General features: G+C 40.0%; 1 protein-coding gene across 8 annotated transcripts in view; it reads right to left on the bottom strand.

Moving 5' to 3' along the window:
* Positions 1-17921, bottom strand: part of LOC122548404 (glutamate receptor ionotropic, kainate 2) — a 442113-nt gene that overhangs the window by 212778 nt on the left and 211414 nt on the right. For 6 of the 8 annotated variants that reach the window (XM_043687010.1, XM_043687014.1, XM_043687011.1 and 3 more), the window contains 5 exons: positions 16857-17024; positions 16148-16426; positions 10483-10664; positions 4863-4916; positions 3997-4170 (listed from right to left, as the gene is read on the bottom strand). In XM_043687010.1, the coding sequence (XP_043542945.1) occupies positions 3997-4170; positions 4863-4916; positions 10483-10664; positions 16148-16426; positions 16857-17024 (857 nt within the window). Of the gene's footprint in view, positions 1-3996; positions 4171-4862; positions 4917-10482; positions 10665-16147; positions 16427-16856; positions 17050-17921 lie in introns of those variants that run through there. The other 2 variants (XM_043687017.1, XM_043687018.1) reach the window with 2 other exon arrangements.

Genomic DNA, 17921 nt, shown 5'->3' with positions numbered 1-17921 from the left:
TCCGAGGGAAAATATATCTGCCATTCACCTTATCTAATAACCCTCCTCCCCATATCAACAAAGAAAAACATTTTATGGGAGACTAGGCTCTCAGTCAAGCCTCATTAAATATCCCCCACCTCTATTCCAAAACAGTTGGAGGCAGGAAAATCCAGAGTTAGAATTTCATTTGACAAATGGCCTTGGGATATATTGCTGCATGAAAGGCACTGTTCTATATGCAAGTTGTTGCTGCTGATTGCAAGGTAATTTATTTAGGTTATGAATTAAAAATGTAGCTTCTGAACTAACGAGTATAGTTGACGGATGGAATTCCGTGCTGTCAGAATATAACACAGCCAAGATTAAAGTACACCAGCGAAAACAGATGATAGTTGGGCAATTAGCGGGGAAAAGTTATGCTAATGAAGCTGCAAAGCTTGTTAGGTCATCTTAATTATGCATGCAAAATTCTGCCTTCAGGCAAATTAAGTAGTACATTGGGATAAGGTTCAAATCTGGACCACTTTGTTACATTTCGGTGACCAGCCATCCAGATTGGCTATTATCATAATCATTTCATATGCGCACAACTCTAAGAAGTTCTTGCAGCTAAAACAGAAAAATCCTGGAAACAGTCAGTGGGTTAGTCAATACCTGTGAGGACAGCAGAAAAATTAATAGATCAAACTGCATACTCAGTTGTCATAACTGGAAGAGAGCCCAGATGAACACCATTTTTAAAAAAGAGCAAAACGAAGAGAAGGGAAAAAACATAGGAAGAAGAAATAGAATAGCCCATAAAGTGTTTAAATGGGGAACAGGAGGTGGTTAAATGGCTGAAGTGATATTGATGGGAGACAACAGGAGGCCTATTCACAGAAATCAATACATTACAAGACATGGAAAACATGTCTATCATTGGAATTGGGGAAAGCGATTAGTAGGCATGGGTACATGAGGTGGGTGGGGGAGTGCAAGGCAGAGTGCAGTAAGAAATAAAGGTAAACCGTTAAAATCCCCATCAAACCTTAATGTTTCCTAGTCTCAGCTCTTGGCTGATACTAATTGACCTGCCCAATGCTGCCGAAATTGTTTGTTTTTGTTTCAGACTCCTAGCATCTACATTTTAATTAAATAATCCCCTCTAATCCTCTTCAGTGAAACTACTCAGCAACGGTAGTTTTCAAGTTAGTTCCTGTCTGATCCTTATATCGCAACAAGGACAGAACCCCCTTGGCTCTCATCTTCCACCCCACCAACATCCGGATACACCGCATCATTTTCCGTCATTTCCGTCACCTACAAACAGACACTACCAGAGACATATTTCCCTCTCCACCCCTATCTGCGATTCAGAGAGATCATTCCCTCCGCGACTCCATTGTCAAGTCCACACCCCACACCAACCCACACCCTACTCCTGGCACCTTCTCTGCCACCGCAAGAAGTGCAAAACCTGCGCCCACACCTCCCCCCTCCCCTTCCTCCAAGGCCCCAAAGAATTCTTCCACATCCAACAGAAATTTACCTGTACTTCCACACACGTCATCTACTGCATCTGTTGCACATGATGTGGTCTCCTCTACATTGGGAAGGCAGGATGCCAACTTGCGGATTGTTTCAGAGAATATCTCTGGGACACCTGCACTAACTAACCCCACTACCCTGTGGCTGAACACTTTAACTCCCCATCCCACTCTGCCAAGGACGTGCAGGTCCTGGGCCTCCTCCATCACCAAACCCTAACTACCCGACACCTGGAGAAAGTACACCTCATCTCCTGCCTTTGGACCCTCCAACTACATGGGATCAATGTGGATTTCACCAGTTTCCACATTTCCCCTCCCTCCATCTTATCTCAGTACCAACCTTCCAACTCAGCACCACCCTCTTGAATGGTCCTACCATCTTCCTTCCTGCCTATCTGCTCAACCCTCCCCTCCGACTTATCACTTTCATTCCCATCTTTATCGACCTATCGCTTTCCCAGCTACCTTCCACCTATCCCCACCTCCCTTCCATTTATCTCTCAGCCCCCAGCCCACAAGCCTCATTCCTGATGAAGGGCTTATGCCCGAAGCGTCGCCTCTCCCACTCCTCGGATGCTGCCTGACCGGCTGTGCTTTTCCAGCACCACACTCTTCGACTCTGATCTCCAGCATCTGTAGTCCTCACTTTCTCTTGATCCTTATAGTTACAGATTCAAGTGAAATCAATAGGCATATGACATTCAATATCCAGATGATGTACAGAAGAAATGCAGAAATTTAACCCAAAACCATAACATATAGTCAAGACCATAGTCCGGTGATGAGAGTTTATGATACTTGCACTCCAATTATGTAGGCCAGCAGCTCCATTGCATCAAAATTCACATGAATGGATCAAAGAACCTCAGGTGCACTCTCATCCATTCCTAAAATCCTAATATGTACTCCCAGGACACAACATTGCTCATTTGCAGGACAAATTTTCACAATAAAAATTCTCTGCAGAAATAATATTAAGACTTGTCAATGTATTGGCCAGACATCACATCAAATATCATGTTTGATTTGATACCAAATAAAAACTAAACAATGCATCAGAAATGGCACAGTAAAGAACAATAAAATGCATTCCAGGTAGGATGTACAGGTCAGTGGAATGATTTAAAAAGGTAACATTTGAGGTGTAGAAAGCAGGGAGAAAAAGAGGTATATCAGTACAAAGTGCTAAATTATGGCTTGGTTTCTATGGTAAGAATGAAGCTATAAAGATTACCAGGCTATAAGATCACGACTATTATGGAGAAAACTGGAAAACAACTTCATTCTTGGGCACTTGCAGGGTGAAGTGTAGGAGTCATAAAGCTGCTGTGTGAGATGCCCTGACTCCCCCCACCAAAACACCCAGTACCTCACTGCGAGGGTCAGCATTCAAACACACGCCTGACCTGAAGTGTGGTATTGACCAACTGGACGCTAACTAAAACAAGCCAGAAAATGGCAGACCTTGTTGATTATTGAGTAAGTGAATTTTTAACCAAACAATAAGTCATAATTACTGTCAACCAATCTCTCTGTCATTGAAAGGTTCCGTTGCAAGGGGCCTTTGGCCAGATTTGAACTATTATTTGGAGATTTTGTTTTTTAATTAAAATATTTACATTTTGTTTCTCTTTTTTTCTCTCTTCCTTCTCTTTATTTCACTTTCAGTTTATGATTTTACACTAAATAAACTATTCTATCTTCCACTTGCTGACTTGGACTCTGTGCACCTCAGTAACGATTGCTCGATCTGATTGTTTAAATAGACATTCTGTTGCTTGCCTTGATAACACAACTCCAAGAACCCTTATGGACAGCGCCATGCTGAAATGGTTCTCTAATTACAGTAAAACTGATGCATAAGAGCCAAGTATAACTCTGTGGGCAACTACAGGCATGATAAATTATGGACGCTGTTTGTTCAATTACTTATGTAATCCTGGCCAATATATTTCAAAGTGGACAAAACAGTGGACTAGAGACACTTATTTAAAAGAGTAAAACATAAATTATAAACAGATTTTAAAGAGAGGTATTTGAAATATGATAAACTGTTTATAATAATCTACCAAGCTAAGGGGATGACGTTTAAATATTTAATATTCAAAATATAATTGGATGTTATTATCACAAAGCTAATATATTAAAAGACCTTTACTAGATGACTGACCTTTTCTCACACTTAACTTATGTTCCTACAAAAGATAAAACTGTCAAATTACTTGTGAACGATAAAAGAAACCTAATCAGCTTTCGAAATGCTATAACTTCAGGCTTCAATGAAATCCAGCCGATAGAATCAGTTTACATAGTAAGAGCCTGCCGAAAAGAAAGTAGTATTTTCCTCTTTGGTCCCTTGACATTTGTGAGAGGACTGTGAATATAGTTTCATATTGCAGCTGTGACATCATTTTTCTACTTGAATGAAACTCTGACATTTTGTAATGTGATTGCCTGCAGGAGCTTTTACAATCTTTCTTCATACCGTCATAAATCCATCCAGTAAACCCGAGCCTGGTTTGGGAGGTGCTTGTAATCTTTCCATTGACCACTTCTCAATTATGGAGGCAACTTGGCTGTTCTCAGTGTTGAGAATCTGGAACCCTGTCATGTTCACTCCACTGTAGCGATAAGGCTCCAAGTCCAGGGCAAAGATGTCCTGAAAGAAATTTTCTGATGTCAAGGCAGGCTGTTGGAAATTCTGAATTAAATATCTTCAAAACCACTGTGTAGGATGGGATATCATTCAACATGATATGCTGACTATAGCATCCCTGCACACATGTCTCAAAGTAAAATGAGTGAAAGCTGCACAATCATGTGTGTGTACAATTACAATCTGCTATACAGAGTTACAACTAATTCAGTGTTAAATCTGTTTCCAGCATGAGAGGCATACATCTTCTACAATGTAAATGTCATACTTGAGGGAAAAATAAACCCTCAGTTGCATTCTATGGATGAAGCTGTACTACTGCTAGAAACCACAACAACCAATACCTAAAGCTCGACATCAACAAGGTTCAAGAGAATAGAGCAGAAGGTGGGGTGAAGTGGATAGGTGACACAAAACTTGGGGTTTAAAAGCCAGGAGATCCCAAGAGAAAGGTAAAATAGAGGCAAATAAGGACCTTCACAGTTTTGATCTACTGAGAAAGAATGGGTTATGTACTCATAATCTTTAACTTCACTTACAGTGTAAAAGGACGTCACAGTTTAATCCATGTTCCAGACTGGCATTTACTCAATACAATAATTTAGGGAATTGAAAGGGAATAAGGTACAAACAGTTATTAGAAAACAACATCCTCGCCTATCAGAAAATAGCAAAAGAATATACTTAATACTTACCAGGGTGGTGAAAATGTAATGATAATATTCAGTCATCATTCCCATCGACAAAGCCTGAGGAAAAAAAAAATGAATGGGCAGGTCAAGCTGCAGCAATCACCTCCATAATTAAGAGAAATTTAGAGTACAATGCACAGGAGATTAAAGTTTATGATTTGAATAAAATTATAATGCATCAAGTTAAAAATACCAGCAGGTTGGTCAATCAGATGCTAAAAGCAGTGAAGTATGATTTGCATTTAGTTCTCAGATGTTTCATTAAAGAGTGAGTGTAATTATCAGAATCCCCAGTGAAGTTACAAATCATGGCCCAGCAATTCCAAAACATTATTTCTGACCCTGATAGAATTAAGAAATATCCACTTACTTCCAAATTTTTTTTTTGTGCTGGAGGGTATTGAAAGGAGGTGTTGTGGATAGCATGAATTACCAGTAAGAGGTCATTTGGGACTGAGGAAACCTCAAGCCAAAATACAAAAACATTTTTATTGGCTTAGACTGCATAAGGATGTGGTTGAATTTTGTCAGATATGTCATATGTGTCAGGTAATTGGAAGACTTCAGGCATTGATAAAACCAGTACCTTTAATACCCATTTCCATTTCTGAGGAACCTTATACAAGACCCCTAAACTGAAACACAAATCAGGAATTAGTATTTGTTGACTATAATGGATGTGTCTACTATATTTCCAGAGGCTATTCCATTATGCAGTATCATGGCTAAAAGGATTATAGAAGATTACTCAAATATTTTTACCAGATAAGGAATACCCATAGAGATACAATCTAATCAAGGGTCAAATTTTGCATCAAAGTTATTCAAGTAAGTTATGGATAGTTTAGGAATACAACAATTGAGAGTATGAGGGAAGCGAAGGTAACATTAGCCTTCAAGTCTTAGCGGTGATTTTGTTTGCACAATCAGAAATGTAAAATCTTCCATGAACCAGTGCACTCTAAGTGTTTTGAGAGAAGGCACTTGCTTCTGCTGTTATCATTTGAATTTAAAATGTTCCATGATGTGATTAAGAGGGTGTATTACACATGAGATGTTTATCAGAGATAAAAAAAAAACATGTTCAATAGCTCCTTTCTGGACTGGAAGCATCTACATATCTGTTGGGTTGTTTCCCCTCACATTGAAAGAACACTGTCACTGAAGTCTGCCAAAGGAATGATTGAACCTCTGTTGACACTGATTCTGATTGGACACACCAAGTATAATACAATAATACTTGCATTATGCTCAAGTATGTCAGGGATCAACTGGTTTGCACGCTCCACTCAGCGATGCTGAATGATATAGCACCTGTTCCCCTCAAATGAAAGGGTCAATAACAAGGAGGCATAATTTTAAAGTGAAAGGCAGGAGATTGAGAGGGAATTTGAGAAAAAGGACTTGTCACCAAGTGGTACATAGAACATAGAAGAATACAGCGCAGTACAGGCCCTTCGGCCCTCGATGTTGCGCCGATCCAAGCCCACCTAACCTACACTAGCCCACTATCCTCCATATGCCTATCCAATGCCCGCTTAAATGCCCATAATGAGGGAGAGTCCACCACTGCTACTGGCAGGGCATTCCATGAACTCACGACTCGCTGAGTAAAGAACCTACCCCTAACATGGTGGTGGGGGTCTGGAATGCACTGCCTGGAGGCTGGTTGAGGCAGGAAACCTCACAACCATTAAAAAATACTTTGATGAGCACTTGAAGTTGTCATAACATTCAACGCTATGGGTCTATTGTGGGAAAGTGGAACTATTGTGGCAGTACAGGCTTGATGGGCTGAAGGGCCTCTTCTGTCCTGTATGCTTTCACGATTCTCTGAGTGCAGAGGTGATTAGCTCCTTGTAATCAAATCAACGGAGCTGAAAACAAAAAGCAGTAGTATTGGGAATGTGCAGCACACAAAAAAATCTACTGGACTGCACAGCATTTCATAGGAAATGATCACTAAACATTTCAAATATTTACCCATTGTCAAGGAGGGTTCAAAACCAACATTTCACTCCGTTTTCAAACATCAACCATTTTTTGTGCATTTGGGAGACTTTATCACAGAATTGGTATGGTATGGAAAGAGGCTATTTGGCCCACCATGTCATTACCAGTTCTCTGAGTGTTTTAAATGAGACCTAATCTCTTGCCTTTTCCCCATAACTCTGCAGATTAAAGTAATCAATGCCCTGTTTATTGCCTCAATTGAAGCTGCACACACAACTCACTTCTACATAGTTCATTCCATATCTCAACTACTCACCTCATATCTGCTTCTTTTGCAAAACTCCTTAAAACTGTACCCTTTGTTTCTTAATCCATTCACAAGTCAAAACAGTTTCTCTCCACCTAATCTATCTCCTGACGAACTATAACACTAATCAATCATTCACACTTACCAAAAGCAAACTCCACCCCAAACAACATCTGTCTCAAACACCACCTCCCCTTGGCATGTGCCCAGCCCCTCCATATCTGTCTGTCTCTACTCCCCCAATAAAAAGCTCAAAGACATGCTACCTTCAAGAACTCCCCATAGACTCTCAACCAATACTTCCACTCCCGCTCACCAATCCAAAGCTCATGCACAACTGAATGACTCTGCTCATGCCCTGACCCCTCCCTCACAGATAGCCAAATAATGTCTGATTCTGCCCCCCCACCCTCACTCACTTATATGCTGTTGAATACCCATCACCTTACCATCTCTGTGCTAAGGAGAACAGCCATTGCATCTCTTCAGTCTTTCTCACATGACAGAAGTCCTGTGCAATTTCAAATACAAAACCCTGTAAGCAATGTTTGAGCACCCAGTGACAAAGTGGTGAAACAAAGCAGCTGATGAGGCTGAATCTTGTGCTGATAACCAAATTGCTCTGGTCCCTTGTGGTCTCTCTTTTTGCAAATTGTGTTGCTTCCAGATGAAACATTATGTGGACCTTATTGAGCCCATCATGGAAGAAAACATGGTGTCTCTGGCCAGTCAGAGAGAACAGAACAAGGACATTTGTCCTATTATCTTTATACCAAGTAGTCCCAGTCTCCTGCCAGTAATCATATGACAGGCCACGTGGTAATCTCTCAGAGATGGGATGAGCCCAGGCTTACTGCATTTTCTTATTAGGGTCATGATTCAGCCAATTTGCACCAAATATCCCAGAACCCACTGGAATTTCCTGCCAGCTCAGGGATTGCACACAAGGGGAATAGATTTTCCTTGATTCCACAAGGCTCCCCTTGAGGGATCTCAGCATCAAGTGAGCGGGGATGGGAGACATCATAAAGCTACCTCCCTGCCCATGCCTCTAGTATCCCTCCTTGACCATAGTAAACTCCTTCTCCATGATTCTCATTCCACCCTTCCTTACTTGTGGTCAGGTAGGCACTGTTTGGGTATATTCGAAGCAGCAAACCATCACTCTGTTGATGTTAGCAGCAATACATAGTCGCAACTCTCCGGAGGTAGGATTTCACCCTCGGGATCCTGAATCTTGGGAAAGGCTCAACACTCACTATTCCAGTGAGACCTTCACTTAGAAATGACCAAACCGGTACCCTAACAGGTCATCTGAACCCATATCATTTCTTTAGATTCCATCCATTTTGTCACATAAAGTTTTGAGATGTATGGCAGAGTTGTAGAGGATGCGGTATGTGTACATTTATGTAAAAGTCACACCTCGCATGTCACACCTCCCAAACTAATAAAATCGTTAACTTAAAATCATGAGAGGTATAGATAGAATTGATGGTAATTGTTGTTTCCCTAAGATGGGGAATTTCAAGACTCAGGGACACACTTTTAAGTTGAGAGGAGAGAGATTTAACAAAAACATGAGGCAATTTCTTTATACAGAGGGTGGTTCATGTATGGAATCAACTTCCTGAGGAAATGGAGGATGTGAGTATAATTGCAACATTTAAAAGAAATCTGGTGGATACATGAATAGGAAATGTTTGGAGGGATATGGGGCAGGAGCAGACAGTTGGGACTAATTTAGTTTGGAATTACGTTCAGCATGGACTAGTTGGACTGAAGAGTCTGTTTCTGTGCTTTATGTCAGTATGACTCTATGACTATAACTCTATTACTGAAATGATGAAACTTGACCCCACCTTCAATAATCTAGTCGTAGCAAAGGCCTCAGACTATGAAAATCTTGGGAGGAGTATCCTACTTTATCGAAACAAAGTCTTGTCATTACACCAAGGTTACTCTTCATCATGTTGTGTGGCATTACCTCTATGCTAAAAGGGATAGCTTTCAAATGGATCTAACAGCTCAAAGCTGGACATCCAAGAGATATTATAGACCATCAGCTTTAGCAGAATTGTATTCAGCCACAAGCCAAAACTCCATATTGGGCTGATAATTGGCAAATAACATTCATGTCTCAAGTGTAGGCATTAACAACCTTCATTAACAATGTATTACGCCATTTCCCCGTGAAGTTCAACAGCATTACCATCGCTGAAACCTCCACCATAACAATTTAGAAATTGGATTATCCACATAAATACTGAAGCTAAAATAGCACATCAGAGACTGGGAATTCTGAGATGACTATCTGAATTTCTGGTTCTTTAAAGTCTGCCCAGCATCTGCATGACAATTGTCAGGACCGTAAAGGAAATCCGCAGTTACTCGAATGAATGCAACTCCAACACTCGGAGAGCTTGGCAACATCCAGGTCATTTGTTTTCATTGGCCACCAACTGATGTATTACTGAAACTATTAAAATGATCACAGCTCTAGGGAATTCTGTTCTTTCACCAAAAGAAGACTGAAATTTGTTTTGGCATTTTCGGGTTGACAGGCTGTTAGTTCATACACTGCTCAGCTTCAGCAAAAATAGAAAGAAATATATAATGGTAACTCCAACAGAAGAGTGCCCCCCTCCCAACCACCAATATTCTCTAATGAATGACCCAGATGCTTTCAAAGGGTCTTTCTCCTTATGTAGTTCTCCTACTGGCAATATTCAAGGAAAAGATCTCAGCAAAAAGTGGGGGAGCAGGGCCCATGTGCACAGGCAGGAGAGTGGGAGCAAAGCAGGAGTAACATTAATATGCTTGCACTGAAATTTTATTTAGCCCACTTTAGGCTAAGTACATTACAAATCAATCCATACAAAACTCAGGCCTCATGAAATCCATCAAAACAAAAGGTCAGTTTTATTTAATGCAAATTTTCTAAATATCTCAGATGTGCACTGTCAACATTTTCAACATGGTTCTTGAGTCTGTGGCAATGGTAAAAATTCACCTTGGAATTATGATATTTATTGTATAGAGCAAGTTTCTAAGTCTTACTAATAGGAAAATAATGGGTAAGAGTGTGCATATGTCTTTAACAATTTTAGCAAATTTTAAGCTTGCTCAAACTTGCACTCATTTGTGACAGCGTGCTTTTTTAAAACAAAAGACTTGCTATCCTTCCTATAACTTATCACAACACCACAAATCTTGAAAAGTTGATGTAGAACATGTGGAATAGTTTTCTTAAAACTGTTTCGGTTGCATTTTTAATATCATAATGCAATCCAAATAGAGGCTGCCAGCATCACGACATTTTATTAGAACACACAATTTTGTCACATCCTTGGACATAGTCACCTGCTTCAAGATGCCTGCTGCCATCTCATGACCACAGTCAAATATTATGTGGAATTCCTTGTTCCTTTTCATTTCTTTCAGCAAAGGTTTGGAATCCTTTGTGTCTGCTGGAAGCTGCCGAATTTTTAAGCGGATGCTGTACCGAGATGGAGCTTTAATAAGCTCTTGTAACCGAATCAGACCTTGAGGAAATGAAAAGAAATGCAAATACAACATAAGATGTCTGACCTTGTGGGGGAAATTTATCCTGTCACAGAGTAAGAAAATTAATTGGCATTTACTCACTTCGTTGCACATTACACAAAAATACAATAAGCAGATGAATTTTATTTTAAGGATAACTAATGCATCCCTCTGTGCCTGTGTGTGACATGTATGCCAATGCAGCAATTAACCCACCCTTATGCCAATGCATACTTACATATCCTGCACATGTCAAAGGCCAGTTACTGAACTGCATCACCTTCGACTGACTGACATGTCCACTGAAATACATTAACATTTAATGACGACTACAGTAGCAATGAATGATGCATATGAAACACATTTAATTCATTCCACAGCGCACCTAATAAATTTAAAATTCCACTCAAGTGGAACCCTAATGTGTTTTTCTTTCAATTTTTCAGCTTTGCTGAATTGTCATGCCATTTGAGTTGTGGAATGAGTATGAGAAAAAAGAACACTTCAGTCATTTTCATCTATGTTAGACATATCCCAGTTAGTACAGTGAAGTCCAAAAAGGCATCTTAACACTAAATTCAGGGATTCTCAGTAGAATCATTCGGACAATTTATTAATGACTATATCAATAATCCGAATGGTTTAAGAAAGTTAAGTTGAGTGCTTGGCTATTAATTTATGCCAAACCTAGTTCTGTGGAATCACATACAGTGGAGGCTGAATTGAGGTTGTAGACCATGGAATCTGGTATTGATTCAAGCCTGGGCCTCAGAGATGATAGCACAGAGTTTTGACCCAGTGCATCACTCAATCCTTCAGCAGCTTTCTATTAATGTTTCAGCATTCTGCCGGCAGCATAGTACATTAGTTATTGATCCTCAGTCATGCAATGCCCTGGCCTTTCACACTAGTTTCTCAGTAAAAATGAGATTTTAGAAACTATATTGAAAAGTATCAATGCCGCTCTTTAAATCACACAGAACCAAATTGCTTTAAGTGCTGGAATCACTTAAATGGTAAATTATAGAAAATAAAAACTACTTCAGTTCCGAAGTGTCAGCATACAAGTGAACCATTAAACTATTAAACTCTGCCAGTGCATGCCAGCAACCTTTAGACTACAATTATAAAGACAATGGAACTTCATTGAATTATTTAATAAAGACTGGATGAGGTATGTTGGTTTACAGAGAAGTTGTATCCTCAGGCTTTTCTCCTATAAAGACTGATCAGATATTGCCTGAGGGAATTCCTGTAAGGGATTTTATTTGACAACTGTCTCTGGGTGCATCAGTTAACTCGGCTACTGTTGCATTCATTGTATTGATTGACATAGTGTGAAAAAACCATGTTTGAAGTTAACAATTGTTTGGGGAACGGGATGGGGGTGGAATTGGTGTAGAGGGGAAAGTAGAGATGATACCTTCTGTCTGTCTAAGATGTTGCTTGAGCAAAGCACCATAATTTGGTTCATGCAGCTATTGCCTCTGGTTATCTACTCCCCCTCAGGGTCTCAGCCAGCTTATTTGAAGAGTAGCAACACTACACATATTTAGAAGGCCCCTGATTTGATTCTAACTCAGCAAAACGTTGCAGTGGGCATCCATATCTGCAGAGTACAGCAGCAGAGAAAATATTATCAAAGGTGCCATGCACTCCTGATTGCCATGCACTAATTGCTGATTGGAATGCACATGGATATCAAAAGCAGGATTAAGCATGGCACCTATCCTTGTCAAATAACCATGTGCAGGGATAAATTGCATTCAGATAGCACCATTAACATATCAAAATATCCCAAGGCACTTCACTGGTGTTTTACAGCCCAGACATCAAGTCCCACTCACCTGGAGCTTAGAGGCTGCAAGCTCTGTTACTAACCAGCACTTGCTGCTGGTTCAACAGCCCCCAGACTCCCAGATAAATGATCACCGCAAAGAAATTTCAGTGTTTTTGGGTGGGGCAGGGAGAGGGGTGTGGGAGGCACAGTGGTGGGTCCTGTGATTGGAAGTTGTGGCGAGATTGAGATCTAAATGTGTCCTGTTCTGCAGCCTTTCACAAACTAGTGCAGATCCCCCTACTGTCAACCCACCTCCAACACTGACAGTCCTACCTCTTGGCTACCTTGCGGCTAGGACATGCCTGTCTCGCCTTACCTGGAGTTGAAATATTTGCAGGCCAGGCAGAATAAGTGGTTAATTGACCGTTTAATCATCTCACTTGGCAGCAGCATGGAAAAGGTTAGTTCTTCCTGGCTAGAACATAATTCCTCTGGTGATGGAAAGATAGCAGGTATTTCCCCAATGCCAATCCACCCAATACCTGCATCCTCTGTACCCCATCCCTCACAACTATCTCCCTGCTGCTTTGCAAAAGGGGAAGATGCCAACCTTACTCCTCAGTAGGCAGTTCCTGGCAACTGAAAAGTAATTAATTCTGGCAGATGTTGCAATCGTTGCTGTTTCACTACTGCAGGAGACGAAGTCCTAGTCACTATCTTGTTAACCACTTGACATTGAATAGATGAAACTACTGTATCTATCTCTAAAATTCTTTCACCAACATTAAGAAACATATAATGCACAAATCAAAATTCTCTCAGTTATTTTAAATACACAAGTCAAAATGTCTCTTCAGTCTGGGTGCGGTGCACAATTCTGTCAGCTTTCAAAATGCACAACCATTCTTTAATTGTCATACTTAAAAATTCATCCGGACATTGCAAATTCCTCAAGTGCTTTTGTTCCTCTCTATCCCTTTGAGTCACTGCAGCTATCACCACAACCCACATTGCAAGACAGATAAAGTACTCTTTAATTAAATAAGGATATATAAGAATTAGGTCACGACTATTTCTGGGAAGGAAAGCTTGAGATGCAAAATTCAATTTGGGGCCATGGAGGTAAACTTTAAGTAAAGGCCTTTTCCTTCTCATTTGTAGTAATGAAGTTTTGTTCGATGGTTTCCACACTAATTTTTCCACACTAACGCCAAATAATTGAACAGCTTCAATAATTGTACAATTTTTGCTCAGTCGCAGGATATTAGCATCCTGGTGTGTCATCCTTGCATATAAATCATATTTACAAACTGAAAAAAAATGTTACATTTAAATATTGCAATTTAATCAACATGTCTTCCAATAGTAAGAAGAATCCTTGATTGTTATGATTTGAGAAACAATAAGCGTCCTTCAGATGGTCATCAGAATGTTTCAGTCTCCTAGGGAAAATAGCTCTTTTATTACATCTAATCTTCACCAATTGCCCTCATTAAAGAAGTCTTTTTATTATACTGTACATATTGATATCAATATTTCCTTCTATAACTACATATCTTTTAGATCAGCACATCATGAAATAGATATGTAAAGATAAATGGTGAATGTTAGAAATAAATGGAGTTAAGGTGCAGATCAACTATGATCAAATTGAACAGCTGAATGACACAAGATGTTCTGCTCATACTCCTATGTTCTTTATAAGTTTGTAAAAATACATGATATATTTATACTGTAAATATCTTTATAAATATAACGTATCATCATTCCCCATTTTAATTATACACTGTTTTTCGGTTCTGGTGGAAGCTGAACTGATATCAGCAAAAAGGCTTCAAATTCAAATGAGAAACACTGAACAAGGAATCACTTTGCTGGTTATAGTAATGAGTTCTTAATATATTTTCCTGAGATACTGGTACAAAGCTAGACTTTACTGAGTTCCCATAGCACAATCCTTTCTACGTAGATAGGGGCTTTGCTGTTCTATAAAAATATGCATGCTTAATGCCTGGAACAAATAGTGCAAGATAGTCTATTAGTAAGATCCCTGTGGACTGTTCTGGCTCTGTCATTGTCTCAGCCTGCTGAATCTTTCTTTCTGTCTAAACATTTTCCATTCTTGACAGTAAATTTAATGCTCCATTTATATTGCCATTCATTGTAGGTGGATTCAGGACAATTCTCATCTTATCCTGGCTCCGCCTGACAATGAAGGTCATAGATCTTCAGAAACATACAGTGAAAAAAAAGACATACATTGCACTTACATTGTTATTTGAAAACCAGATCATACCAGAAAATGAAATTATATGTGAAAGACAACCATAACAACATAATCTGGTTCTTCTCTTGGAGCCAAGCACAACACTTTAAGCCGAACCTGTACACAGTAATTTGCATAATAAAAATCCACTGAAAGGAGGCCTTTTAGTCCATCCTGTACCCACCAGCTCTCCAAATCAGCAATTAACTCAATAACATTCTGCTGCCTTCTCCTCATAATCTTGCACATGCCTTAAATGAAATTGTTTCCTTCACTCTTGCAGGCAGTGCATTTCAAATCTCAGCAATTTGCCATGTTTTGGTCAAAATGCTTATATTTCTTTTGCCAACTATTTGAAATTCTCACTCTCAGTCTTTTCATGAGTGGGAGCAGTTTATCCCTGGAGACTCTAAATCAGTGTCATCTGATACTTGTCCCACTAGTAATGGGAAGAGTTTTTCTTTGTCTACCTTATCTAAGCCTGTTATACTCTTGCACACCTCTATCAAACTCCTGTCCTCCAAGGAGAACCCCAACCTTTCCAATGACAATGGGGTGGATACCCCACTATGTGAAAGTGAGGACAGCAGATGCTGGAGATCAGAGTCAAAGCATGTGATGCTGAAAAAGCACAGCTGGTCAGGCAGCATCCGAGGAGCAGGAGAGTCAACGTTTTGATCGTAAACTCTTCATCAGCTCTTCATTCTTCATGAAGAGCTTATGCTTGAAACGGTGACTCTCCTATTCCTTGGATGCTGCCTGACCGGTTGTGCTTTTCCAGCACCACGCTTTTTGACTTGACTATCCCATTATTTCCATGAACACATCAGCATGAACAATGTGACACTGGAAGTTGAGTTCTCAAATTTAGGCTCGACACCACCAGCAACCTGTCTCTGATGTTGAAAGCAACACTCAGTTTGCAAAAACTGTGGCTGTTCTGTTGAAGATGAGTAAGAGGGTATGGAACTACAGAAACCTGACTGAGAACACCAGGTCTATCAAAGAACAACCAGAGGAAATGATAGATGCAGGTATAGTCACAACATTTAAAAGACATTTGGTGAGGAACAAGGTTTAATGGGATATGGGCCAAGTTCAGTCAAGGGGACTAATTTAGTTTGGGAAACTCGGTTGGCATGGACGAGTTGGATTGAAGGGTCTGTTTCCTTGCTGACACTATGACTCTATAAGCCTGCTTTCCCAGCACACTCCCCTCCAGCACTGAGGCCTGAGCAACACATGCTAGTCAGGAGAAAAAGCTGAACATAACCTTCAGTGCCTCTAAATACCATGTTATCAATTTGACATGTTCAATTACTTTAAACAGCACAGGCCTTCATATGTTTTTTCTGAAGATTACCAAAGATAGATCAATAAGATAGTCAACACCGTAAGAGAATGCTTATCTTTGTTTCTACAGTGTGCACACATACCTGTGCTGTCATCATACACCACGGTGACGGTTTTCCATTTGAAGAAATGTACCAGATCCAGAATGGCTTGACTGAGGGATGAGAAGTCTGGGTACAGGTTGACGTAGAAAGAATCCCTGTTGTCTGACACTTGATGCTTCCACCGGGTCTGTATGTGGGGAACCCCGAGAGCATTGCAAATGGATTGCACTGCGTTAGCTGAAGAACTATGAGAAGGCCCAAAGATGGCTGCCACCCCAAGGGACAGTTGATCACAGGCTGAAGAGGAGATATATAATTCTGTCAATAATGAGAGGAGAGAAAGCCGATGTGCTAGCAGGAATGATTTGGGGGAGAGAAAGAAACTTTATCACACAACAAAGCAATAATTTGCATGTTATAGTAACATTTACATTTAAAATTACTATTTGCTGAAGAGACTAATTATCATTTTATATATATTCTGACTATAAATTTGCTAACTCGACCAGTTTTCTCGGGTGAGTAAAAGAATATACAGAGGAACCTTGATTATTCGAAGGACACGGGTGGGGAGTATTTCATTCAGTTAATCGAATTCCAGATAATTGAATGCTGGGTAACATAGTTTAGCCGAACATCGGGACCTTGCGATCTTACTGGATTATCCAAAATTCAGATAATTGAATACCAGATAACCGAGGTTCCTCTGTACTTAGATCTAATGCAAAGATTGTACAGAGTACTTTACCTTTTCTGGATGCTTCAAAACTGTCGTAAATATTTATCCTTTGGATATCATACGTTAATGTTGTGTTTGGCAGCAGCGTTCTATTTCTGTTGATTGTATTTAATGCAAACTTAAAGGCTAGTTCCTCTGCTCCAGACGGAGCTTGTTCCACTGACTCAAAAATACCCCCTGAAACAGAAAAGAGATATGGCATCTTAAACAGAGATATTGTGTGTGTGTGTGTGTCTGATACACCAAATTGTACGTGGAGCAGAGGATCAGAGGGACTTTAATGTCCAGTTACAAAGATCAATATACATATCACAGAACACATAGATAAAGTCATAAAAAGACAGATTCCTGGACTTTCTAATGAGAGGCAAAAAAAACACATTGAAGTGATAGTACTGAAGATGCAAGGTTTAGATAAACTGTAGTTGGAACTATGCATAAAGCTTTAATAAGTCCATTATTGGTAGAGGATGCAGTAATGGAAAATTTATGGTATAAATCTACACAACCATTCATGTCTGCAGTGTAACTGTTTGTAAATCAGGCAATAACAGCCCAATACAAACACAAAACAGCTTTTAGAAATCAGAATTTCATGTAGAACTCACGAAGTACTCCAAAAATAGGCCGAGAATTACCCAGCTATAAGAGGATACTCCCTTCCTCTCTGAGTCTGAGGGCATAGGCCAGTTTTTTTGTAGTTCCCTCTGACTCTGCCTCTGATACAGGCAGCATGTAAGGTACAGTGGCTCGCCCGCAGTATCTCAGAAGAAATTCATTCTCTTTTTTAGGCAATAAAGACATTGAGTTGGCGATATCCACCTTATCCATCTTAGATTCCAAGGTATCTTCAAAGCTTGATGAACAGGGAGACCCTCACGGATTCTGGAACAGTCAGAAAGGCAGTTAAGGAACTGGGCATGGTTTGTTCTTGCACCATTTGGGAGTTTGCAGCTTTCATATGGTCTACATGTTTGTTCAGGACCATTATACCCACCTCATGCCAACCATGCCTCTTACCCATGCAGGCCATTTCTGTGGTTCCTACCCCAGACTTCGTCCCCTGAAGTAAAC

Source organism: Chiloscyllium plagiosum, chromosome 3 (genome assembly GCF_004010195.1).
Source record: "Chiloscyllium plagiosum isolate BGI_BamShark_2017 chromosome 3, ASM401019v2, whole genome shotgun sequence".
Taxonomy (NCBI): Eukaryota; Metazoa; Chordata; class Chondrichthyes; order Orectolobiformes; family Hemiscylliidae; genus Chiloscyllium; species Chiloscyllium plagiosum.
Note: the sequence above shows the minus strand (reverse complement) of the source record. Positions and strands in the feature narration are given on the sequence as shown.